Source organism: Zalophus californianus, chromosome 8 (genome assembly GCF_009762305.2).
Source record: "Zalophus californianus isolate mZalCal1 chromosome 8, mZalCal1.pri.v2, whole genome shotgun sequence".
Lineage (NCBI taxonomy): Eukaryota > Metazoa > Chordata > Mammalia > Carnivora > Otariidae > Zalophus > Zalophus californianus.
In genome coordinates, this window is record NC_045602.1 from 124,853,795 (window position 1) to 124,879,521 (window position 25,727).

At 40.0% G+C, this 25,727-nt stretch overlaps 1 protein-coding gene across 4 annotated transcripts in view; it reads left to right on the forward strand.

Moving 5' to 3' along the window:
• The window catches only part of STK4 (serine/threonine kinase 4), a 92,112-nt gene that overhangs the window by 8,661 nt on the left and 57,724 nt on the right, over positions 1–25,727 (forward strand). For all 4 annotated transcript variants that reach the window (XM_027621448.2, XM_027621450.1, XM_027621451.1 and 1 more), the window contains exons 3-9: positions 3,291–3,419; positions 6,419–6,533; positions 11,380–11,544; positions 15,580–15,747; positions 17,267–17,404; positions 19,843–19,971; positions 20,949–21,135. In XM_027621448.2, coding sequence (XP_027477249.1) covers positions 3,291–3,419; positions 6,419–6,533; positions 11,380–11,544; positions 15,580–15,747; positions 17,267–17,404; positions 19,843–19,971; positions 20,949–21,135 — 1,031 coding nt within the window. The remainder of the gene's footprint in view (positions 1–3,290; positions 3,420–6,418; positions 6,534–11,379; positions 11,545–15,579; positions 15,748–17,266; positions 17,405–19,842; positions 19,972–20,948; positions 21,136–25,727) is intronic.

Below are 25,727 nucleotides of genomic sequence, written 5' to 3' on the forward strand. Positions count from 1 at the left end.
ATTTTATTTATTTATCTGAAGGGGGCACAAGCAGGGGGAGTGGCAGGCAGAGAGAGAGAGGGAGAGGGAGAAGCAGTCTCCTTACTGAGCAGCGAGCCGGACATGGGACTCGATTCCAGATCCCAGGACCCTGGGATCATGATCTGAGCTGAAGGCAGACACTTAAGTGACTGAGCCACCCAGGCGCCCCGGAAATTAAATTTTTAAATAAAAGGATACATGGCCAGCTATGGACCAGGGATGGAAAAGATACATAATAGTAAGAGGAGCGTAAGGCTTGCCCTGTCCTTGTCAGGAGATGGCAGGTAAGCTTCCTACATGAAGTTGTGGGATGGATGAGGCTCCCCATCTATGAACTAAAGCTGAAATAAATTTGATCACCACGAGAAAGTATCATTTGCCCGTGGCCTGGGGAAAACATGGAGGTACTGGTTTGACAATAGGAACTGGGCCTGGCCTGCATTCAGGTATGGGATCTAGAGAGGCAGAAACCCTCAACTCCTAACACGAGACCAAGTTTAAGTTGTTGTACAGTCTAGATGATGGGCCGAGAGAACCATGAAACCATCATGACATCATGAAATGCTCGTGGCAGTTAGCATTGTGTAGAGGAAAATCATTCAAGATAAAGGAAACCCATATAAGGAATCTACTGCCTTGGGATAATGAGCAGAACAAATGGGAGAATTCACATCCAGGGAAATAGAAATAATGGAGCAATCTCAAAAGGGATTTAACATGTTTGTTTACGATTTTCAAAAAGATGAAAGGAGGGACTAACGTCCTTAAAAGAAGAATACCAGGTTATGAACATGAACAGATGTGTTCCGGGAAGAATTAAAGTTGGGAATCTTGACAATCATTGAAGTTTTGGAGGCCCAGTAAGTTGGAAAAACAGTGAACTATACAAGCTGAAAGAATTTGTGAATTGAAAGACAAAAATAAGACTGATCACAAAGTGCAGGACAGAAAAGTACAGTGTTAGAGATCTGGAGGACAGCATGGATTGAGGAGATGCAGTATGGGTCCAATAGGAATTCTAGAAAGAGATAGTAGAAGAGATAGGAAAAAGACAATGCTGAGAATTTCCAGACTTGAAGAAAAACATGCCTTCAGATGGAAGAAGCTTACGAAATGCCAAGTGAATTAACTCCTAGTTACATTATAATAAAATTGTAGAATGTTAAGGATAAAGAGGAAATCCTGAATGCTACCGAAAGAGAGATTACGATAGCCGACTTCTCAGCAACAATAGAAGCTGGAAAACTGCAGAAAAGATGCTATTGTCCAAGAACTCTGTATCCAGCACAACCAATTCCAAAGAGAATGTGAAATACAGACATCTTCACACATATGGGACCTAGTGTATCAAGAATAACTTTGGAAAGTAACAGAATACCCAACTAGCAATGGCTAACCAATAAGGGCATTTATTTTTTTTTTAATTTTTAATTTTTTAAAGATTTTATTTATTTGACAGAGAGAGACACAGAGAGAGAGGGAACACAAGCAGGGGGAGTGGGAGAGGGAGAAGCCGGCTTCCTGCTGAGCAGGGAGCCCAACGCAGGGCTCTATCCCAGGACCCTGGGATCATGACCTGAGCCGAAGGCAGACGCTTAATGACTGAGCTACCCAGGCGCCCCCTAATAAGGACATTTAATAACTAAGTAATAATAAAGCTGGGGTGAAAGATTCCAGAATGGCTAATTGGCTTGATAATGGTTTAGCATTTGTGTAATTCTCTATCTCAAGATGGCTGCATTAGTTTCACGCATCATGCCTCATGTAACAGTAACCAAAGTAGGAAAGGAAGCGGCAGGTAAAAATGGGCCTTCTTGTGTGTTTCTCTCTCATCAGGGAAGAAAGCCTCTCTCAGAATCCCTTCAGCAGAATTCCCCTCAAATTTCATTGGCCAGAACCAGGTCACTGGCAGAAGGAATAGGAATGCTATCTGCCTGGACCGCCATGTTTTATCCCCTAGAACCAAGCCTTCGCTACCCCAATGAATCAGAGGTTTAACTTCATAAGGAAGAAAGGGCAGCAGGCAGGCCTTCCACACATGGTCAGTGGTTGCCTTTCTCTGGGGGAAAAAATTATGTAACTTTCAAGGATCATTATACTAGTTTTGCCAACATAAGGGATTCTGATGGGCTGGAAATTTTTTTTATGTGTTCTGCATAATTTAGTTTATGTTACTTTTACATTGAAACAGTCTGGAGCATCATTTTGGCAGCTAGAGCACTCAGCTACTTTGACATATCAGGTGGTACTGTTCTGTGGATGTTTTTTTCGCCAGGGCAGTATGAAGAAATAGGTGGGTTTGGGAAATAGGAAAGACAGCTTCCTCATTGTGTTTTCACGGACAGCGTCAAGGTTTCCACTGAAAATGTAATCAGTGTGGGGTGATGGTGGTGTCTCATTTGACCATCACAACTGTCTTGTAGTTTGTATTGTCATTTTACAGGTGAGAAAATTGAGGCATGAGAAGGTTAATATGTATGTAAATGATGGCTAATATGTTATGAGGATAGGGCTCAAATCCTCGGTCTTTCGATTCTAAATTTCCTGCTCTTTTAGGCACCAGATTGAATGGACACATAAACTTTTTATTTATTTTGATAATAAGCTCATAAGGGCACATGGAGCAAAAGGCTTTCTATGTGCTGTGTTCACCTGATACTAGCATTTGAAAGGGCTTAGATTTTTAATTAGTTTCTGTAATGTTTTTTAAGTATTATTGCCAATAAGAGGAACAGGGACAGAAGAACCTCATGGTACTGGAGTGAACACAAGAGCACAAAGACCTCCATTTCAGCATTCTAGCCCAGGTAGATGTGGGAAGAACATAAGCTTTGTGTTCAGACACACCTGGATTCACATCCTGGCCTGACCACTTATTTTTCATCTCTGTGATATTGGGCAAGTCCTGTAACCTCTGAGCCTTTACACGTTTTCCTGTAAAATAGGGATAATGACCTCTTCTTTATTGTTGTTGTTTACTTTTTGTAAGGATGAATTGGAATGATGCACAATTTCTAGCAGAGATCAGGCATATAGTGCATGGAGCTACTATAATAGTGGTTATTTTGTATGAATACATTCAGTAAAGGTTAAATATGAAGTTAACAGTTTTTTCCCAAAGTCCTTTAGCTATTTCAGTTTTGCAGTTGTAGATAAGTATATTAGGCATGTAGGGATATAAATTAGAACCATGAGTTGCTTTTGTTCTACCACTTTTTATCTCTAGACTTGCTTTGCCTTCATAAATGTTCTCTTTCCCCCAATTACAGGTCCTATGGCAGTGTATACAAAGCTATTCACAAAGAGACTGGTCAGATTGTCGCGATTAAGCAAGTTCCTGTGGAATCAGATCTGCAGGAGATAATCAAAGAAATCTCTATAATGCAGCAATGTGACAGGTAAAGGCATGCGGTATTACTTTGGAGAGAACATAGTTTTAGATTAGCTGTGATTATTTAGAGTTTAACATGTACAGATGCATTTACTTAGAGATTTTGCGAAAGAGTTTAGGCGGAATCACTACACATGTTCTTTTCAGAAAAAATCTGATGAAAAAAATGTGTGTTTTAGTAGCTAGACTTTTATAGTTTCTATTTCTGCATAGATTTTTTTTTTCAGTAAGCCCCTTTCAAAACTAGGAAGAAGAGGCAGAGAGGCAGAAGGTGGTTCTGCTGACTTTTTTTTTCTCCTTCTGATAATGATCTCTTTTACTTCCTGTTGAGAAAATATTTCTGCAGAGATAGCTAAGAAGAGATAATCCAAATATGTTTAGCTCTAGAGACGTTAGAATATCAGACAGATCTAAAAAAGAGAATGCTTTTTTATGTATTACTGTTCCTTCCTACATTTAAAAAAGAATTCTGCAAGCTCAGAGTAGTTAAGAATTTTATTTTTGAGGAACTAAGATTTGTCAAATGCTGTAAGCAGGAAGTCAGGCCACTAGGCGACCGCAGAAAAGCACGTGGTATGCTCTGAAATTCCGTCACAACATGAGTTGGTCACAGTGATGGAGCAGGCTTCCCCACTACTGTTTAAATTTGAGAGAGAACACAAATTTAGGGGCAACGCCAGCTCTAGGGAGCTGAAAGGAGGATGAGAACGTCTTGCACCGGAGGCTGCATCCATTCTCCTGAAGCTCTTCTGCTCAGCAGATCAGCTTAGTAGCTCTTATTTGTAAAACTTCAGCATTGGGGCAGGTGGGGCTGCCTACGAGGACATTTGCCCAGGAGACCTTAGATCTCACAGGCTTGTGAATGCAGTTATTTCTCTTCTCCCTCCCTCCCTTCCTTTTATTCTTTATACTTTTGTGGTTACTCTCTACTAGACAAAACCCTCATATTTCTTGACCAGATTGACCAGAGTTAGGTAGAAATTTTCCTTTTCCTCTGCTACAAGATACAGTATGGAAGCTCTTCTAGTCAGCACATTGGGACTTTATCACTTCTTTTTTTTTTCCTTAAAGATTGATTGATTGATTTTAGAGAGAGAAAGTGAGTGAGTGAGCATGAGGGATAGGGGCAGAGGGAGAGGAAGAGAGAATCTCAAGCAGAATCCCTGCTGAGCATGGAGCCCGACGTAGGGCCCAATCTCACAACCCCAAGATCACGACCCTAGCTGAAATCAAGAGTCAGATGCTTAACTGACTGAGCTGCCCAGGCACCCCGAGGGACTTTGCCACTTCTGATATGCTACATAAGAGCTGTGTTTCAAACAGAGCATGCAAATATCTCTAAGTAAAGAAGAGTTATTTCCAAGAGCCTAGTCTGTGCTAAGCATGGTAAGGAGTACAGAGAAATACAGGGCAGAATTCTTGTCCTCTGGGAGTTTATAGACAAATTGGACAGGCCAGGCATATATATGTGCAGGAAAATCTGGCCAACGATACAAGATTATACAGGACATGTTCCAGCAGTAAGTAGCTGAGATTACTTGCCTTGTAAAGGCAGTAAATACTGCAGGAATTTAAGGAAGGGAGAGCAGATGTGTAATCTGTACCTTCAGAGACTTATTCATCCATGTCTTCATTAATTGTGTGTGTGTGTGTTTCCTGCTGTCCTTGTCATTGGCATGTTTCCCAAGGGTGAAGGGGCATTTGAAATTCTGAGCACTAATGAAGCTGAGTAGGTTTTTAGCATCTCTGGTTATTATGCAACATTATTTAGCCCTGATAACAATCTAACCAATTAAAGCTGGTAGCTCTCGGTGGGCAGGTTATTTCATTTTAATGGGATGTTTGACTTTTCTCTGAAGTCTCATTGGGTATTTCTCTTCAAGCTTGAGACCCAGAATTCTGGGTCTGATGCTGAATATTTTTTCTTTTTAAAATTTTTTTTAAGATTATTTATTTTAGAGAGAGAGAGGGAGAGAGCACAGGTGCACATGAGCAGCAGGGAGGGACAGAGGGACAGGGAGACAAGCAGACGCCCTGCTGAGCGGGGAGCGCGACGCGGGGCTCGATCCCGGGACCCTGAGATCATGACCTGAGCCAGAATCAAGAGCTGGACGCTTGGGGCGCCTGGGTGGCTCATTTGGTTAAGCGTCTGCCTTCGGCTCAGGTCATGGTCCCAGGGTCCTGGGATCGAGCCCCGCGTCGGGCTCCCTGCTCTGCAGGAAGCCTGCCTCTCCCTCTCCCACTCCCCCTGCTTGTGTTCCCTCTCTCGCTGTGTCTCTCTCTGTCAAGTATAAATAAATAAAATCTTTTACAAAAAGAGCTGGACGCTTAACTGACTGAGCCACCCAGGCGCCCCCTGAATATTTTTTCTTTATAGTAGATTGTAGTGTGATTTTTTTTTTCTTATTACAAAGTACACTTGACTTCTTGGAAAAATGCAAACAGAAAGAAAATAAAACCACTTTTCCCTTTGGAGAGAGAATCATTGTTAAATGCTATTTTGCGTACATATCCCTTTTTGGAGTTTAGCCATGCTTACAATTATGTAACCTGTACTTTTTTTCTTTCTTTCTTTTTTTTTTTTTTTGTAAGCAGGATATCTTCCCATGTTATCAAATATTCTTCTAATATTTTCCATAGATTCATGGTTATTCCATTATATGTCTAGATCATTATTTCTTAAATAAACTCCTTGTTGTGGGACACTTAGATCGTATCTAAGTTTTCATTGTTAAAACGTGCTATGATGGTAACTATTTCTTTTCGAATAGCTGTAGTTCTTTTCCTGGGATGATCTGTAGACCTAGAAATGCAGGTTAAGAGACCTGTACATTTTCTCACTTTGGTTATTTATTATTTAGAAAGTATTATTATTATTTATCATTTACATTTTTATCAAGAGGGTGTCTATTTTAACCTTAAATATGAATAGTTGATCTTTTGAGCAGAAAAATTTTCATGTATTAAAGGCTGTTCCACTAATTCGTATTATTGCTTTCTCTTTAGCCCTCATGTAGTCAAATATTATGGCAGTTATTTTAAGAATACAGACTTGTGGATTGTTATGGAGTACTGTGGGGCTGGTTCTGTGTCTGATATCATTCGATTACGAAATAAAACGGTAAGTTTACCTTCTAGAACAATGCGGCTGGGCTAGTCTCTGGCCTTGTATTTGTGGGCACTCTCCTACTTCCATATCCAGAGAGATGACTGTCAGATTTCCCCTTTTCCATCATTCTTTCCCCCTCTGCTTTCTGTTGCCTCCTAAAAGTGATGTTTCTGACACCAGCCTAATCCAGTGATATTTAGCATGTTTTGGGAAAGAAAACAATGACTATCAAATCTTGGTGAAGCAATGAATTTGAAATGTTTAAATTTAGATTTGGTTTTCTCCTCCTACTCAGCATGTTCACAGATTAACTTCTTCTACATTTCATTAAAGAGTAATCTCTGTGAAAGATTATTTGCCCTTACTGTGATCACTGGGATAAAAGCTAGGAGTCAAGGGTTCTACTTCAGGTTCAGTTGCTCATTCAGGAAGTATTTCTAGAATACTGTTCTAAGCCCTAGGGATACAATAGTAAAGAACACAACAGTCCTGCTCTTGTGCTCATACATTTTCTAGTAGGGCAGCCAAAAAGCCAACTGATGGTAACTAGAAAAGAAATACCAGATAGTTATAATTTCTTTGAAGGAGCGGACTGTTGGAGAGTGCTCAGTGAGCTACTTGAGAGTGGACAGCTGAGAAAGGCCACTCAGGGAGGTGGCATTTAAAGTAAAACTTGAATGACAAGATGGAGCTATGATTTCTAAAAGAACATTCTAGGTAGGGCAGTAAGCAGTGCAAAGATCCTGAGGCTAGAACGGATTTGGCACAAAGAAGGCCACTGTGAGTAGAGGGGAGAGGTGAGAGGACCTGCAGGAGATGAGGTGAGACAGGTGAGCAGGCCTGCATTCTGTTGGTATTGTTGGCCACGGTAACGAGTTTGCCTTTTATTCCAACTACAATAGGAAGCCATTGCTGCGTTCTAAGCAGGTGAGGAGCCATTTGATGATGTACATTTTAGAAGATAAACTGTGGCTTCTGTGATAGACTATGGCTTCTGTGTGGACTGTGAATGAATAAAAGTAGAAGCTAGAGACACCTTAGCCTTTAGTTTTTCTGTTTGTTTTGTTTTAATGAGAAAAACAGGAATAATACCTATACTGAGTATTTGCAGAATTGTGAAAATTAATTTAAATATGTGAAAGTACTTAGTGAGACACTCTATAAATTACAAGGTGAGAATATTTAAAAACTCAGTTGTATCCTCAAAAAATTAAAAATATAGCTACCCTAGGATCCAGTAATCACACTACTGGGTATTTTCCCAAACAATGCAAAAGCTAATTCTAAGGGATATATGCACGTTTGTTTATTGCAACATTTTTTGCAGTAGCCAAATCAAGGAAGCAGCCCAACTGTCAGTTGGTAGATGAATGGATAAAGATGTGGGGTGTAAATGTATATATACAAATACATTTTAAATATTCAGTCATAAAAAAGAATGAAATCTTGTGATTTGCAACAATATGGATGGATCTAAAGAGTATAATGCTAAGCAAAATAAGCCAGAGAAAGACAAATATCATATGATTTCATTCATATGTGGAATTTTAGAAACAAGGCAAATGAATAAAGGGGGGGAAAAAAAAAGAGAAAAACCAGAAAAACAGACTCTTAACTATAGGGAATGAACGAATGGTCACCAGAGGGGAGGTGGTTGGGGGATGGATGAAATAGGGGTTGGGGATTAAGAATACACTTGTAGTGTGCACTGAGTAATAAATGGAATTTTTGAACCATTATATTACACACCTGAAGCTAATATAACACTATATGTTAACTCTACTGGGATTACTGGAATTAAAATAATAATTTAAAAATAAAAAAATAAAAATTAAACAGTTGTAACTTTTGGATTATCTATATGACTGTATCCTTTTCTTAATTTACATTATTCGGAGTTAGTATGTTTTTCTAATCAAATAGCAAGTTCTTTAGCTAGGAATTACAACCTACTATAAGATATACTTAAAGAAGTCCCAAAGCTTGAATAATTTATTGAATTAAAAATTGGGCTCCAGGGGCATCTGGGTGGCTCAGTTGGTTGAGCGTCCAACTCTTAATCTCAGTTTAGGTCTTGATCTCAGGGTTGTGAGTTCAAGCCCTGTGTTGTGCTCTGTGCTGGGCATGGAGCCTACTTAAAAAAAAAAAAAAATTGGGGTTCCAGGCCTTCTTATCTGCAGCATTAAGTTATTTTGTTTCAGGTATTTTGAAACAATCCAAAACTAATTTTGATAGTGCATTTGATGTTTTAATATTAGTTTATTGTATTTATGTAATTTTTAACTATTAAGTGCTGATCTTTAATAATTACACATGAATTTGTAAAATGTTTTAATTCTGTCTTGTCCAGCATGGTAGTCACTATCTACGTGTGGTTATTGAGGCCTTTAAAGGTGGCTAGTCTGAATTGAGATGTGCTATAAATATAAAATACCAAATTTTTAAGAATTATTACAAAAAGAAAAACATTAAAAAAACTTTACATTTTTATATATTGATCACATGTTGAAATGATAATATTTTGGATAAATATGGTTAAAATATCAAAATAAATTTTGGGGTGCCTGGCTAGCTCAGTTGGAGGAGCATGCAACTCTTGATCCTGGAGTCATGAGTTCTAGCCCCACGTTGGGTATGGAGATTACTGAAAAAATAAACTTAAATTAATTTTGCTTTTTTTTTATGTTGGCTACTAGAAAATTAAAAGTTGTACTTATGGCTCACATTATATTTCTATTGGGCAGTGCTCCCTTAACTGATTAGCTTAAATGGTTAGAATAAGACGTCAGTAAGTCACATGAACTTTGTTCTCTTAGGCCACAGAAGGTACCCAGACTCTAGCTTGCAACCTTGCCAATAGTGTTTGCTTGGACTGCAGTGAGAGCTCTATCATTTGTTAGCACAAATTACTTGTTTGTGCTTCAGCTTCGTTTTCTATAAAATGGTGGTGATAATAGTACTTATTTAGTGTGATTTTTATAAGGATTTAATGAGATTACAAAAATAGTGCCTACCGTAGAATAAATGCTTAATAATTAGCTATTTTTAATTTTATTAGCCGAGTGTCTGGCTCATTATTGATACTTATTAACTATTTGTTAATTAATTGGTAGCATAATAGTTATTAAGCCATGTGTATTCTTACATGCCTTATATCATTTGATTTTCATGACATTCTTGATGAGAGTGGTAGTCCTGTTTTATAGATTGAGAAACTGAGACCAAGAGAAGTTCGACAACTCACTTAGGTCACACAGCTAGAATGTAGAGCGAAGGGTAAAAACTAGGTCTTTCTAATCCCGAATACCATGTTTTTTGCACCACAGCATACTCTCTTCTAAATGTGAGTTGTTTGTCAGAAGGGAGACTGAGAATTTGTTGATGGATTGCATTTGTTTAGCACTGGAGTTGGGTCTGCACAAAATCAGCATGGAACTGAGCAGATATTCTGTGTCAGTCGGCATTCTTGCCTTCATTTATAAATCATCATTCAACAAATATTTTTCAGGACCTGCTATGTGCCAGGTGGCTTTCTTGGTGCTAGGGATAGTAAATAGTAAACAATAGTAAATAGTAAACAAACCAAAGATATTTTATTTTTTATTTATTTATTTTTAGTAAGTTTGAAGGTGTATGTATTTATCCGAGAGAGAGAGAGAGAGAGGGAGAGGGAGAGCACATGTGCGCATTCTTGTGCATGAATTGGGGGGGGGGGCAGAGGGAGAGAATTTTCAAGCAGACTCCCTGCTGAGCACGGAGTCTGATGTGGGGCTTGATCTCACGGCTCTGAGATCGTGACCCAAGCTGAAACCAAGAGTTGGATGCCCTTACCCAACTTAGCCACCCAGATGCCCCCAAAGACATTTTAAAATGGGGCTTATGTTCCTAATAGGGAAGATAACACATGATAGGTATACAAATAACATGTAATATGTCAGATGGGGATAATACCATGTTTACCAACAAGGTAGGATAAAGGGGTGGAGAATGACCTAGGACTGGAGGGAATTGGGGAAGCCCTCTCTGACTTTCTGGATGCAGAGCAGTGTAGGCAGAGAGAACCCGAGATGCAAAGGTCCAGAAGTGGATGTGTGCTTTGAGTGTGAGGAACAGCAGAGGAAGGCTACGAGGCTGAAACAATGAGAAAGGTAAAAACTAGTAGAGCGTGAAGGTAGCTGGGAACCAGATCATGTAAGACTAGGGTGGACTGGCTTTAATTTTGAGTGTCTTAGGAAGCCAGTGGAGGGTTTTGAGCAGCTCTGGCTTGCATTTTGAAAGATTCATTATGGCACGCTGCCATGTGGGAAATGCATTGTCCAGGGTCAAGGGCAGAAGCAGCAAGACCAGTTAGAGAATTATTAGAATAGTTCAGGCAGGACATGCTGGTGGCTTGGACCAGGGTGATTAGTGATTACAGAGGATATATTTGGATATATTTTGAAGATAGGGAAGAGCCAGGGGTGACCTCAAGGTTTTTGGCCAGGGCAACTGAAACGGCCTTTCCCTGAGAGGGCAGACTGTGGGAAGAATAGAGCAGGTTGGGTGGGTGGTAAGGAGAGGGGTGGGGTGGCGGTAGAAGTACAGAATTTGATTTTGATGTGCTCTGCTAATGACGCTTGTTAGGTATTCATTTGGAGATATTGTATAGGCAGGTAAGGTGAACCTGGGGAGAGACGGGGCAGGAGATGTAACTTTAGAAGGGGTTAGTGGAGCGATGGTATAAGCTGTCAAATGCTGTCACAGGTTGAATAAGACCTTATATTTTGGGAAGGGAGCTTGGATCTGATTTTTTTTCCCCCTTTTTTGAATGTAAAATGATGTAAACTGATGGCATTTTAATCTGTCGTTCTTTTTTTAGCTAACAGAAGATGAGATAGCCACAATATTACAATCAACGCTTAAGGGACTGGAATACCTTCATTTTATGAGGAAAATACACCGAGATATCAAGGCAGGAAATATTTTGCTAAATACAGAAGGACATGCAAAACTTGCAGATTTTGGGGTAGCAGGTCAACTTACAGTAAGTAAAAATACTACTTTTATTGGTAACTTTCAGCCCTGTCCGGAGAAGGAATTCCTTTCATTTTAGTTATTTTTTCAATAAAATACTCAATTTCATTGTATTTGTGAAAAGGTTATAGAAGGTGCCACTAAGTTACGAAAGAGCTAGTAGGTCGTTATAGATCCTTTCCTGGGGTTTAGGTCCCATGGTTTAACTTTGATAAAAATAAAAGCTTAAACAAGAAATGACAGAGTGGAAGTTCAAATTCTATTCATCATATTTGCAAAAGGAGAAAAATTCACTCCAAACTGCTTTCCTTGAATAAGACATAACACCATCTCACCCAGGTAGCAGTTGGCAATTACTTTACTGAAAACTCTCTCCTCGTCTGGTTCCAGGATACAGTCTTTGGATTCTCCTCCTGCCTCACCAGTGGATGGCAGTGACAAAAACCATGTTTTCAAAACAGGAAATACAGAATTACCTGATTTTGAAGAATACTTAAGTATATATGACATATACATAGAAAAATAGAAACAGTTCTGGACAGATTTGTACTAAAATTTGCAACAGCATTATACATCAAACAGTTTTCTGGGGTGGTAGAAAAAGTATTTTTTGTTTGTTTGGGGCTGGTATTAGGTAGAGTTTTTTGGTTTTTGTTTGTAAATCTGCCTGGATTATGTTAGGGAGGTTAATAGGTATTGCAGTGGCACAAAAATTGCTTTGATGTTTAAGAAAGAAAATCAGAAACTTACTCCATATTGTGATTACTGGACCTTTCAAAAGATATTGTTGTTAACACATAAAGTGCTTCTAGGGAACGATTTATGCTTCCAACTGTAGTATATAAACGTATATAAATCCATTTGGGGGAACCTGACTGGCTCAGTTAGTAGAGAGTGTGATCCTTGATCTCAGGGTCATGAGTTCAAGCCCCACATTGGGTGTGCAGCCTACTTAAAAATAAATAAATAAAATAATTAATAAAAAAAAAGAATGTACCCATTTTCCCTTGTATTTGCCAATACTGAATGAGCAATAAATTTTATTTTTAAAATCATTTTTGAAACAATATTTTTACATTTGATTGTTGGCCATTTATAATTCTTTTGTAACTTAACTCTTCATCTTAATTTTCCTAATTGTGTTGGACCTTTTAAAAAAAATCTCTGCTGAAAAAGATAAACCAAAACTTAAAAAAAAAATTATATGTTGAAATTGTTAATCCTTTGTTATATATGTTGAAACATCTGTTTGTAATTTGCTAGTTATCTTTTTACTTTGATTATGGTTTTTCTTTAAATACTGGAGGTTCCAAATTTTATATCCACCTCCCTTTTATGTTATGGTTTCAGCCTTCGATGTCACCTTTATTTTTTTTTAATTTTTATTTTTTTAAAGATTTTATTTATTTGACAGAGAGAGACACAGCGAGAGAGGGAACACAAGCAGGAGGAGAGGGAGAGGGAGAAGCAGGCTTCCCGCCGAGCAGGGAGCCCGATGCGGGGCTCGATCCCAGGACTCTGGGATCATGACCTGAGCCTAAGGCAGATGCTTAACAACTGAGCCAGCCAGGCACCCCTCGATGTCACCTTTAAAAGACCTTTTCTGCTCCAACAGTATATAACTGTTCATCTATACTTCCTTTTAGTACTTTCTGGATTTCGTTCTTTGTATTTAAATTTTCAACCTATTTGAACTTCCTTTGGTGGAAAGTATAAGTTAGGAAATTAAATACAGAATTTTATAAATGACTAGCCAGATGACCAGCACTTTTTTTTGTCCTTTGCTTGGTAATTTAGAATGACATTTTAATCAGATCTTCAAGCTGTGTGTGTGTATGTATCTGTGTGTGTATGTGTGTATCTGTGCATGTGTGTGTATGTGTGCACACAAATAAATACCACATACATAGCCATAGTCTGTTTCTGGATTTAATATTTTTTCTTGTTGTGCTACTGTGCTAATATAACTTTGTCATACAGACCAAGCTGGGTTAGTATCCACTCATTACTCTCTGTTTTCAAAAAATTTCTAGATATCCAAATACTCCTTTCTAAATAATGAGTATTTCAAGGATATAATTCTTGAAAACAGCTTTGAGTAGCCCCATTTGAAAACTGCAAATTTAAGTTTTGGAGCAAAGGAAATGACTAAGCGATAAGTTAGTTCCTGTGCTAGTTTTTTACATAGGACTGACAAAGTGAGATCAATTTAAAAATATTACCTGTCCTTTGCTCCTGACTGGCACAGCCTAACTGAGGCCACAGGCATTTCAGAAGGAACAGGAGTGATGATGATGGCAAGTCCTGTTGCATATTTAGTTCTGTTTAAAATCCTTCTCTTCCTAAGATACAGGAGCTCTAGAAAGGTTCTCTTTCATTAAGGCCACACTGTTCTGGGGAAGTAGGCAAGTAATGTGTGCTAGATTCATATGTTTTTCTTTAAGACCCAAACTAAGACTTTCTCTATGTATACATTTTATTTTATAGAATATATGTATATGATAAAAGAGAAATTATATGTGTAAATAGACACACACATATATGATTTTTCCTTTTTTAATTTTCGGATTGCACAGGTACTATATATTCATGTAAACCATCAGAGTGTTACAGAAGTATATGGGATGGAAAGTAAAAGTCCTTTGTGATTCTACCTTCTAGATGTAACTGTTGTTAATAGTTCAGTGTGTATTGAGATTTTTCTTTTGCTATCCATATAACAACGATATTTATTATTATCGGTTGCTGTTTTGTTGTATATATATACAACAATATAATTTTGCAACCTAATTTTCTCTTTACAGTATGTCTTGTACCTTTTTCCATGCCAGGAAAATGTACCTGTCTCCTTTTTAAAAAATATATGGTGGATGGGGCGCCTGGGTGGCTCAGTCGGTCTGACTCTTGATTTCAGCTCAAGTCATGGGATCAGAGTTGTGGGATCGAGCCCCACATTGGGTCTCCTGCTCAGCAGGGAGTCTGCTTGAGAGTCTCTCTCTCTCTCCCTCCCTCTGCCTCTGTCCTCCTCCCCGCCCCCCTCACCAGCTTGCGTGTGCAGTCTCTCTCTAAACTAAATAAATCTTTAAAAAAAATATTTGAGAGAGAGCATGTGTGCGAGCAGGGGTCAGGGGGGTGGGGAGGGGGAGAAAGAGAGAAGCAGACTCCCTGCCAAGCAGGGAGCCAGATGCGGGGCTTGGTCCCCAGAGCCTGAGATCATGACCTGAGCCGAAATTAAGAGCTGGACGCTTAACCAACTGAGCCGCCCAGCTACCCCTAAATAAGTCTTTAAAAAATATGGTGGATATTTATTGTATTTGATTTACACCCTTTTGATGGTTATTTGAGTTGTTTCCTTTTTCTTTTCCCTGCCTCTCCTACAAATATTTCTCCAATACTTGTGCATATATCTTAGGGTACCTGCACATAGGATACATTTCTAGAAAAAGATTTGGATCAAAGGAAATGGACATTTAAGTCTATAAATATTGCCACATTGCCCACAAATCTTGTACCAATTTATACTCTAGTAATGCTGTTTCAGTGCCTGACTTTCTAGCACTAGTTTTTTGGGTTTTTTTTTTTTAAGATTTTATTTATTTATTTGACGGAGAAAGACACAGCGAGAGAGGGAACACAAGCAGGGGGAGTGGGAGAGGGAGAGGCAGGCTCCCCGTGGAGCAGGGAGCCCAGGGCTCGATCCCAGGACCCTGGGATCATGACCTGAGCCAAAGGCAGACGCTCAACGCCTGAGCCACCTAGGCGCCCCATCTAGCACTAGTTATTATTAACCTTTTAAATTTTTGTCAACTTCATTTTAGTGTTTGTTATTTTTTTATATAATGGGTTTTCTAATGTGTGTGTTTTAAGAATTGAGAATCTTTTATGTTTCTAGGTCATTTGAATTTCTTTTGTGACCTGCTCAATCATGCCTTGAGTATGGTTTTTATATGTATCCCAAGTACAAGATGTTTCTTATTGTTGGAAAAGTCTCTTTTTCTCAATAGTTTTAATGCTTACGGTTGATCTCTACTCTTCTCTCTTTTAGGATACCATGGCCAAAAGGAACACGGTGATAGGAACACCATTTTGGATGGCTCCAGAAGTGATTCAGGAAATCGGATACAACTGTGTGGCAGACATCTGGTCATTGGGAATAACTGCCATAGAAATGGCTGAGGGAAAGCCGCCATATGCCGATATCCACCCAATGAGGGTAAGGAAACCAGTAGGGTGCTTAGCTCCTGGGCATCATTAGAAGGTTGGTGACTTATTTGATTTAGGTACCAAACAGTAAATGAATTAACTGTGTATAATTGGTAAGTTGTCAGTCTAGACTCCACTAGTGGTAGTCACTAATCAATTCAAGTGTGATCCACCACCTCCATTCCAGAGGTTGTGTATTGATAGCCACCTGACAGGACATAGGTCACAGAAATGCTTGGTTTGGCTTGTGCAGTGTGTGTTTTTTAATAGTTTAGGTGCTCACATTTTAACATAACGTTAACTGAAGCTGAGTGGTGGTCCCCTCCTTTATACAGGTCACCGGCTTTCCACTTTATCAGTCTCCAAGATTCCCTAATCACCAAGTATCCCTTGTCACTCATAACAGTGTTTGCTCTACTGTTTTTCTCATCGTAGTATTAAGAGGAAAGCAAACTGTTTTTCTGAACTCATGTCACTAACACCCAGCCCGATTTGTTTGTTATCTTTTTCCTGCCTTGCCCTCAGAGGTATTTACATTGGTAAGTCCTGCTTTGTAGATCCCCAGACTCTCTTCATCTGGAGGCTCTGTACTTTGCAGCCTCCATGGATTTCTAGAATAGTAAGGGCCCATAGGTCCAGTCTCCCCCAGAGCTATCAGCGTGGCACCCTAAGGGGTTTGTAAGTTGTACCCATCCCAGACCCCTCATCACAGCACTGTTAAAAGGCCTCGACCCTGCCTTCCTCATTGGCTCCATAGTCCTCCATACCTCCCAACCCAGCTCCTCCTCTTTGATTAATTAGTTCTTCTATTAAAAGACTTAATAGTTTTTTAAAAAGTATGTGCTCAAAGATATGCTCCCCTCTTTTTGGGGGGGCGGAAGTGGGGATGGGTGGGAGGATTTACTAGTAGATTTAAAGAATATAATTTAAGCTGCTTATTACAGAGGTTTTTTTTTTTTTAATTCTGCCTCTTTTATTGGACAGTAAATAATAGTTTTAATTTTTTGAAATAGTAGAATTTAACTGCAATGTGTTTTTGTTTTTGTTTCAAATACGTTAAATTGGCTTGGCCTAGATGTTAATGAATCTCTTGTGATTTGAGGGACTTTCAGGTTTATGATCTTCTTGCAGTTACTGCTCACATCTAGTGGTGAGGGTGACTTTATGGGGGAGGGAAATTTGACAACTATGGGGTTGAGATGATCTTCAGGCTATTGATGCTCTCAGGTCTTACCTTTTTACTTTGAAAGGTAGTATACTGTGGTTAGGAAAAACCAAAATTAAACTTGCTAGATTGTGAGATTGAGGAGACAAGAATACATGTGAAAGAGGGAGAGAGAGAGAGAACTATATCAATTTCTCTAATTGTCATACTTCCTACTTTGAGACACTTAGACTTTTGTTGGCATTTGGGTGGGCTTATCAGTGGATAAGAGGAAAATATTTTTTTTAAACCTCAAAGTTATCTCTAATCATATTTTTATTAGTGTATCGCTTTTATTTTACCCTCCCAAATTTTTTTTAACTAGGCGATCTTCATGATTCCTACCAACCCTCCCCCCACATTTCGAAAGCCAGAACTGTGGTCCGATAACTTCATGGATTTTGTGAAGCAGTGTCTTGTAAAGAGCCCTGAGCAGAGAGCCACAGCCACTCAACTCCTACAGGTATGATTCTCCCCGAGGTGCTGCCTCCCTCTGTTTCATTCACATACTGGCCAAAAGATGCTGCCAACCCACCTCCACAGAGACAGTAAAGAAGTATAAGACATTCCCTGCCTCCAGGGAGCTTTGAATCTGAGTAGAAAAGAGTGTTAAAGCATTGACCAAGATAATAATGCAAGAAAATGGAGGGCTATGTGGGATCAGAGACTGGGAACTGCCATTTAGTGAGCCCCTGCTGTGTGCTGGGTGCCATTTAATCATCACAGACGCCCTAGGAGGGATGGCTATTATTTCAGTTTTATAGGTGAAAAAATGGAAGCTTAGAAAGGTTAACTCATTTAGAGTTACTCAGCTGAGAAACAGCAGAGCTGAGACTAGAACCAAGGTCTTCTTGGGTCCAAAGCAGGAGTGCCCACAAGTCTACCCAGTTCTGATGAGGAACTGAGATTAGTGGTAGGTGCTCTTGTAGCTCATGATGGGAGGAGGCCTCTTTGGGCTGGCAGTACTAGGACCGCTCTCCTGGAGCAGGTAACCTCAGTGCGTGGGCCTGGAAGGATGGGAGGGGTTTGCAGGCGCTCTGCTCAGTAGCTAGGAGGTTGGATTCAGGAGTCACACTGCCCAGGTTTGAATCCTGGGCTCCCTGTTTACTAGCTTTGTGACCTTGGGCAAGTAACATAACCTCTCTGTTGCTTTAGTTTTCTTATCTGTAAAATGGAGACCAAGTATCTGCCTCATATGTTGTTTGAATATTAAGTGATATAATATGTGTAACTTTAAATAATGTTTCACACATATTAAAAGTAGTATGTTGTGGATTTGACAAATATCTGTGGTTGTTACTAGGCTAGGCCAATGGTTTTCAGCCGTGTCAGACCCAGTGCCCCCCCTTTTTAACTGATATGTATATTTGTAATACTCTTACTGCTCTTCCGGATTGAAATTCTTAGATGATAAAATCTGTTTGTGCCCATAATTTAAAAAGAGTATAATGTGATATAATGAAGGCAGAAAGATTTATAAAAAAATGTGTGTCAGTATAGAGATAGGCTCCAGCTTGACTCAACTTGCAGACGTAATGAGATAGTTATATACCTGTACCGAGAACCATAATGAGTTTAGAGTAAGAGCGACAAGCACAGAAACCATTCCATTCAGGCAGTACAGGACAACGAATGGGTGGACACTAGAATAAAAGTGATGTTAAATAATAACAGACCAGGCTTATTTGTATGTGATAAGAAGAGGGAAATGATCTTAGAGATTTTCCAAGTGGAGAGAAGAGAGAACAAGGAAATAATGATATTCTTGCAAATGAGCTGGGTCTTATTTCTAAGTGTATTGACAGATTCTTTTCTTGCCGGGAGGGGGTATTGATGAAGTTTTATGGAAAAGAAGTCTCTTTTGCAATCCCACTACATGCTGAGGCATACTTCCAATCTCTTGAGTACTTACAAAGACCTTAGAGACCATTTTCTGTGGTGGGTGCTGGGGAATAGAGAACAGGTTGCAAAGAGAAACACTGGGGGGACAATGTCAGAATAAGTTGGGGAGATCCAACCAGAATTTTGATGTGTAACTTTCACAGCATGAATTTCCTATTGTACTAGCAACACAAATAACAAAAATGTACAGTGGTGTTCATATTAAAAAATTCAAGCATTTTTTTGTAAATGAAATTCCACGCTATTCCTGTGTTTCAAGTGTCTTTGCTGATTGATATTTGGGTCTACATCTCTTACGTATTTGTGACCAGTTTTAGTATTTCTGCAGTAACTACGCTTTTCACCAAAATCCTTTAACTAAGTCTGTAGTTGGAAATGCTAGGGAGCATATTGTATAGGAAGAATGAGCAGGATGAGTAAATTATTCAGTGATACTTAAACAATGTCTTTATGACATTTCAGCCTTACCCTCCAAAATCATCTCCTAAATTACTAGACTTTTTGCTTATCTCTTGAAAAAAATTTGGAGTATTATTTCCTAAAGCGTATACATACTCTGTGACATTTGAAAGATGTGCAGAATGTGCCACAGTCCACTGTTGTGTGGGACCGTTCCACACCTTGAAGGCTTGCTGGTGTCCCTGCTTCCCCTCACAATCCATCCGTGTTCTCCAAACACCGTGACAACTATAAGCTCCCGGCATGTTTAGAAAACTTCCTCTAGGGGGTGGTACCACCCTGTTGAGAATCTCTAGATTTGGCAGAGAGGAACAGAGGAGACTTTTGCAGCCAGGCTGAAAAAGATGGGCAAAGCCTGAATGTGCATCTGGTCAGAGTTACGAAGTGAATGTGGTTTCACAACTCTCACCCAAAACAGAGAGAGAAAGATGAGGGTCGTTGATTAAGCAGATGTTATTGAGTACCTGTGGTGTGCCAGGCACTGTGTGGGTACTGGTGCCGTCGAAACTGTCTCCAGTGTTGTCTGCTTTCTCATTTAAGCACCCATTTGTCAAGAGTGCCAAGGGAGTGTCCATACTGCGTGACTTAATTAACGAGGCCATGGATGTGAAGCTGAAACGCCAGGAAGCCCAGCAGCGGGAGGTGGACCAGGATGACGAGGAGAACTCTGTGAGTGGCAGGCCTTGCTGTGGGCCTCAGGCGTTCATGCGTGTTCTGTCGTGATTGCCAGGTCAGGTGACGTGAGTGGGGGTGGCCTGGAGCAATCATGGCCGCCGGCCCCAGGCACTGTTGAGGGCTTGCTGAGGCTGTGCTTGTTCTCACCGTGCTTCCCAAGACACCTTCAAATTTTACTCTTTGGCCCTTCAAATTAACTTTTTTCTCAGGTTTGTTTTTTTTTTTTTTTTTTTTTTTTTTTTCAGAAAAGTGAACGCTCGGGTCTGAGACTTGGTTTTTCATGCCCTTTTGGGGAATCAAGGATTCATACTAAAATGTAGATTTTACACTCACAGACTCCCTCACAAGCCTGAGATTCCAAGGGTGTGCACCTCAGCTCCTTAGATCTATGTGTAAAACTTTTTTAAAAAATATTTATTTGGGGCGCCTGGGTGGCTCATTCGTTAAACGTCTGCCTTTGGCTCAGGTCATGATCTTGGGGTCCTGGGATCAAGCCCTGCATCGGGCTCCCTGCTCAGCGGGAAGCCTGCTTCACCCTCTCCCACTCCCCCTGCTTGTGTTCCCTCTCTCGCTGTGTCTCTCTGTCAGATAAATAAATAAAATCTTAAAAAATATATATTTAAGTAATCTCTGCACCCAGCGTGGGGCTCAAACTCACGACTCCGAGATCAAGAGTCACGGACTCCTCTGACTGAGCCGGTCAGGTGCCCCTCTGTTGTAAAACTCTTAGGAAGGAGAGAGGAAGGGGAAAGGGAGAGGGTCCTCCCGGGTTAGATATGCTGCTCTTGCCCAGCTGACTTTATGATCTTCTTTGGTTAAGTAAGAGTGCTCTCAGTTCTAAGGGGTGTGGGCCTAGAATCCCAGTCAGCGTCAAATCCAGAAATGTTCTCACCGAGGTGAATAATAGTAATTCTAAAGACTCAAACCTTTTGATCCAGTCAGGCCCGATTTGAGGTTTTGTCCTCTCACAGGAGGAGGATGAGATGGACTCCGGCACGATGGTTCGAGCAGCAGGTGATGAGATGGGCACCGTCCGGGTAGCCAGCACCGTGAGTGATGGAGCCAGCACTATGATCGAGCACGGGGACACGTTGCCGTCACAGCTGGGCACCATGGTGATCAATGCAGAGGACGAGGAAGAGGAAGGGACCATGAAAAGTAAGGCTCTGCTTAAATATACTCCCTCCTCTGACAACCCCTACACATTCCAGAGAAAACAGGCTCTTATGGTCTACACGGGCTCAGGCTGGAGTCATTTTCTGGTTGCGCAGGGGACTGGGGATGCGGGAGGGGAGAGCTGGCCTGAGGTGGCAGAGGCAAGAAAGCGTCAGCAGTGAGGAAGGACCTTCTTTTGAACCAGAACAGCCACCTCTCATCGAATGTTGTCATTTTCTCCTCCTTATATTTGATCCATGGACGCAAGCACGTGTATTGTTTTGATGCATAATTCAGAGTGTGATGAGATTCTAAGCTATTTACTGTAGATATCTTAAGTCTATTTTCTGTTTTCTGATAGTCAATGGTCAGGATGACTGTACAGCTTTGAAAGCCCTATCAAGTCCTTTCTGGTTGAATCCTGCTCATCCTTTTTGGTCTGTGGCCGCGGCCTGACACTGGGGCTCGGCTCCCATCTCAGGCTGCTGTCCTGTCCTCTGATCTTCTGTTGTTTCCCTTCCCTTACTCTGCATCACAGACCAACTCACAGAGGAAAGGAATTTGGGATACAAACGGTAATAATTGAGTTCTGGATGCATGTTTTAGCCTGAGCTTTGCATAGGCTTAAGTCTTCATGTTCTTTTCATTATCTTAACCACCCCCTTTTTAAAGTTTAAAGGTCCTTCCTTTATTTATTTTTTTTTCAAGATTTTATTTATTTATTTGACAGAGAGACACATAGTGAGAGAGGGAACACAAGCAGGGGGAGTAGGAGATGGAGAAGCAGGCTTCTCACTGAGCAGGGAGCCCGACGCAGGGCTCGATCCCAGGACCCTGGGACCATGACCTGAGCGGAAGGCAGACGCTTAACGACTGAGCCACCCAGGCGCCCCTAAAGGTCCTTCCTTTAAAACCAGGGAGCAGCAAACTGTGGTTCACGGGCCAAATCCACCTGCCACCTGGTTTTGGCAATAAAGTTTTATCGGAACATAGCCATGTCCATTCATTTGCATATTGTCTGTGACTGCTTTTGTGCCACAGCGGCAGAGTGAGCGGTTGTGACAGAGACCGTATGGCCCCCAAAGCCTGAAATGTTTGTTCTCTGGTTCTTTACAGACAGAAAAAGTTCTCTAACCCCTGCTCTAGACCCTCTGCTTTGTGATGAATTCATTCCATGAATTTTTCTTCAGGGCTGTATCCCAGGGACTTTGCCAGGTGCAGAAGAAACAGTGGTTGCCGCAGAGGAACCCACTGTCTTGTGTGGCGGACAGACCATTAATTACACTTCAGTGTATGAAACAAGTTCTAAAATAGGGTTAATCTAGGGGCTTGTCAAAGCAGAGTGGAAGAGTATTCAGTCCGGATTGGGGATTACTGAAGAATTCCTGGAGAAAAAGGGAGGAAGGTTGGCAGTGAGTAGGGCGGGTAGAGGTTTCAGCAGAGGGAGCAGCATACCCGGAGTCCCAGCGGCAAGGGAAGGGTAGATCAGTGCGGGGGGCCTGCAGCCGGTTTCTCGTGACTGGAGCGAGCAGGTCTGGCTGTGGGCCTCAGGCAGCCCCCTCTGCTTTTCACCCTTCAGGTCTGTGTATTTATAATCAACCCTTTGTTTATGAGGAGAAAAGGTTTTTTTTTTTTTCTCTTTGGGGGCCAAGGCATCATCTGTGTTTGGATTCTGGTCAGAAGGATACAGGTGGTGGAAGAGTAGTAGTACTGTTGATGGATGTGTAAATTGGTATAACTTTTCTGGAATGCAGTATGCATCAAGAGTTTAAAAGGTTCAGACCTTTGACCCGGTACATTCCACTTCTAGGAATCAGGTCCAAGAAAATAATCGAAGACCGAGACAAATTATATTCAAGAATTTTTCCAAACATGTTACTTATAATTGTAAAAAAAAATAAATCTGGATTAATTTAAATGTTTAGTAGCAGATGGTTGATCTAATAAATTATGATACATCCATAAGAGGGACTATTATACCATATAAAAGTATTAAAAGTCCTGGGGCGCCGGGGTGGCTCAGTCGTTAAGCGTCTGCCTTCGGCTCGGGTCATGATCCCAGAGTCCTGGGATCGAGCCCCACATCGGGCTCCCTGCTCAGCCAGGAGCCTGCTTCTCCCTCTCCCACTCCCCCCGCTTGTGTTCCCTCCCTCGCTGTGTCTTTCTCTGTCAAAGTCAAATAAATAAAATCTTTAAAAAAAAAAAAATATTAAAAGTCCTGTTTTGGGGGAATACTTAGTGAGTTAGGGAAATATTTATGATACGTTGTTAAGTGAAAAAAGGAAGCAAAATTATAGTGTGACTCTGGTTTTATTAAAGAAGATAAATTAACATACGTTAATGTGTACATAGAAAAAAGACTGAAAAAAAAAACCCCAAAAAGGCTGGAGGTAAATAAATCAGTTATTAAAAGTAGTTATTGGTAGTAGGATTATATATTTTTTATTTTATTTTTTAAAGATTTTATTTATTAACTTCACAGAGAGCGTGCAAGCATGAGGGGGGCCCTAAAATGGATATTTATAAGAGTTTATAAAAACATTGTCACCCTGTTAGTCCCTTCAAATTCTTATCTCATTCATTGTTCTTAGGTATGTTTCATCCCCTACACTCCAGATTGGAGCACCCTAGGATGTTATGTAAATTATCAAGTGAATGCTATGTACTAAATTTAGTTTTGTTTTTTTATTTTTAAGTAGCCAGTGTGATTTGTTAGGAAGGTTTGTTTTGCAGTAAGGAGAGGTGCTGACCTCTGTCTTTTCATTGACTCTGAGTGCTTTATCTTCTACTAGTTTTAAGGGCTTTAATCATACAGACGATTGTAAGTACTGCATAGTGTAAAGAGGCCAGCCCATTAACATCTGTTGTGCATGCTCATGTTATGGAAAATCTGCCCTTTTTTTATTTAAAGAATTAATTTTGTTGCAAATGTAATTTTCCAAATGTATTTAAAGTGCTAATTAATTCAGTGGGTTGTTCAGTTTCTGAGCTTGGATAGTTTAACGTGTCTAATGAGAAACATGCATCTTTTAAATGAGAAACATGCATCTTTTATTATAGTCATGATGAAAACCTGTTTTAAAACCTCAGCAATCACAGCTGAGTGACATTAAATAAACTCAGTTCACCAATCATCTACTAGAGGTCTGGTAATTCAGTTTTTGGGCCACAGGTTTGACAGATTTCCCACTTATTTTGAGATCTTTACCACTTACTGTTTTAGATGTTATTTAAATTTTTCATCATGGGAAATTAAAATGGACGAAACTGCACAGAATAATATCATGAGTGACCCCAGTGGACCTGTCACCAGTTTCAAACCTAATTAAATCACTACCCATCATATTTTAGCCTCCCCCAAAGAAAATAAACTCAATTAATTTAAAGCAAATCTCAGACATCATACCATTTCTTCAGAATTAGTTTTTTTGTTTGTTTTTTGTTTTTTTAAAGATTTTATTTATTTATTTGACAGGGAGAAACAGCAAGAGAGGGAACACAAGCAGGGGGAGTGGGAGAGGGAGAAGCAAGCTTCCCGCCAAGCAGGGAGCCCGACGCGGGGCTTGATCCCAGGACTCTGGGATCATGACCTGAGCCTAAGGCAGACGCTTAGCGACTGAGACACCCAGGCGCCCTATTTCTTCAGAATTAGTTTTAAACATTTAAAAGAGACTATTTGGCCAAGTCTGGCTCAGCTGCTAGTTCTCCGTGTTGTCTTGGAGAAGTCACTTTCCTTGTACGAGCCTCCATGCCTTAATCAGTAAAATTAAAGAATTATTAAACTGATGTACTTTCCTTTTCCCCTACAGCTCAAGTAGTTCACACGTCTATAAAGATTGTATAACTCATGACTAATAGAGAACTGAAGTTTCTAGAAGTTGAAACTTGTGAAAATAAATAGGCTTTCATCTAGTGTCTTCTTTGACCTTCTGTGAAATGTTTAATCCTCGAAAATTAAAATTATAACTGTTACCCTCAATAAACTCAACAAAAAAGACCCATCCCTATAGTTGTTTGCATTAGTTTCAGAGAACCTAATTTTAGTTTCTAATTTTAAAGAAACTGTAATAAGAATATTGACTCACATACTTAATTTGTGTAGGGCATCTGGGTCAGAAACTTTTCTGAAATTTTTGATAATGCTTTCTGATGACTGAGTATATTTTACAGATCTTTTTAAAAGTTTATTTCTTGTCTTTGAAAAGTTATATATTTCATTTGCTCTTTTACTGTATTAAAAATTATTATACCAACGGTATTGTAGTCATATGAATGCACTGTTAAAAAAAAGGAAGTAGTTTACCCTCTCACTCCAATAAAGAATGCCTGTTTTTGACCATGTGCCTGTATGGCTCCTGTACAGTAATAATTTGCCTAGATATTCTGTTTTCTGATTATTTTCCACTTAATAGGTGTATGCATTTTCCATGTTGCTGCAAAGTCCGTTTTTATATTTGTCACACTTAACAGTGTTTTTTAATCGTTTATCTGTTGCTAGACATTTTGGTTGTTCCTAATTTTTCACTATTATAAATAAATTTGCAGGGAACAGCTTACATATAAATGTTGCTTCTTTTTAGTATTTCTTAGGAAAA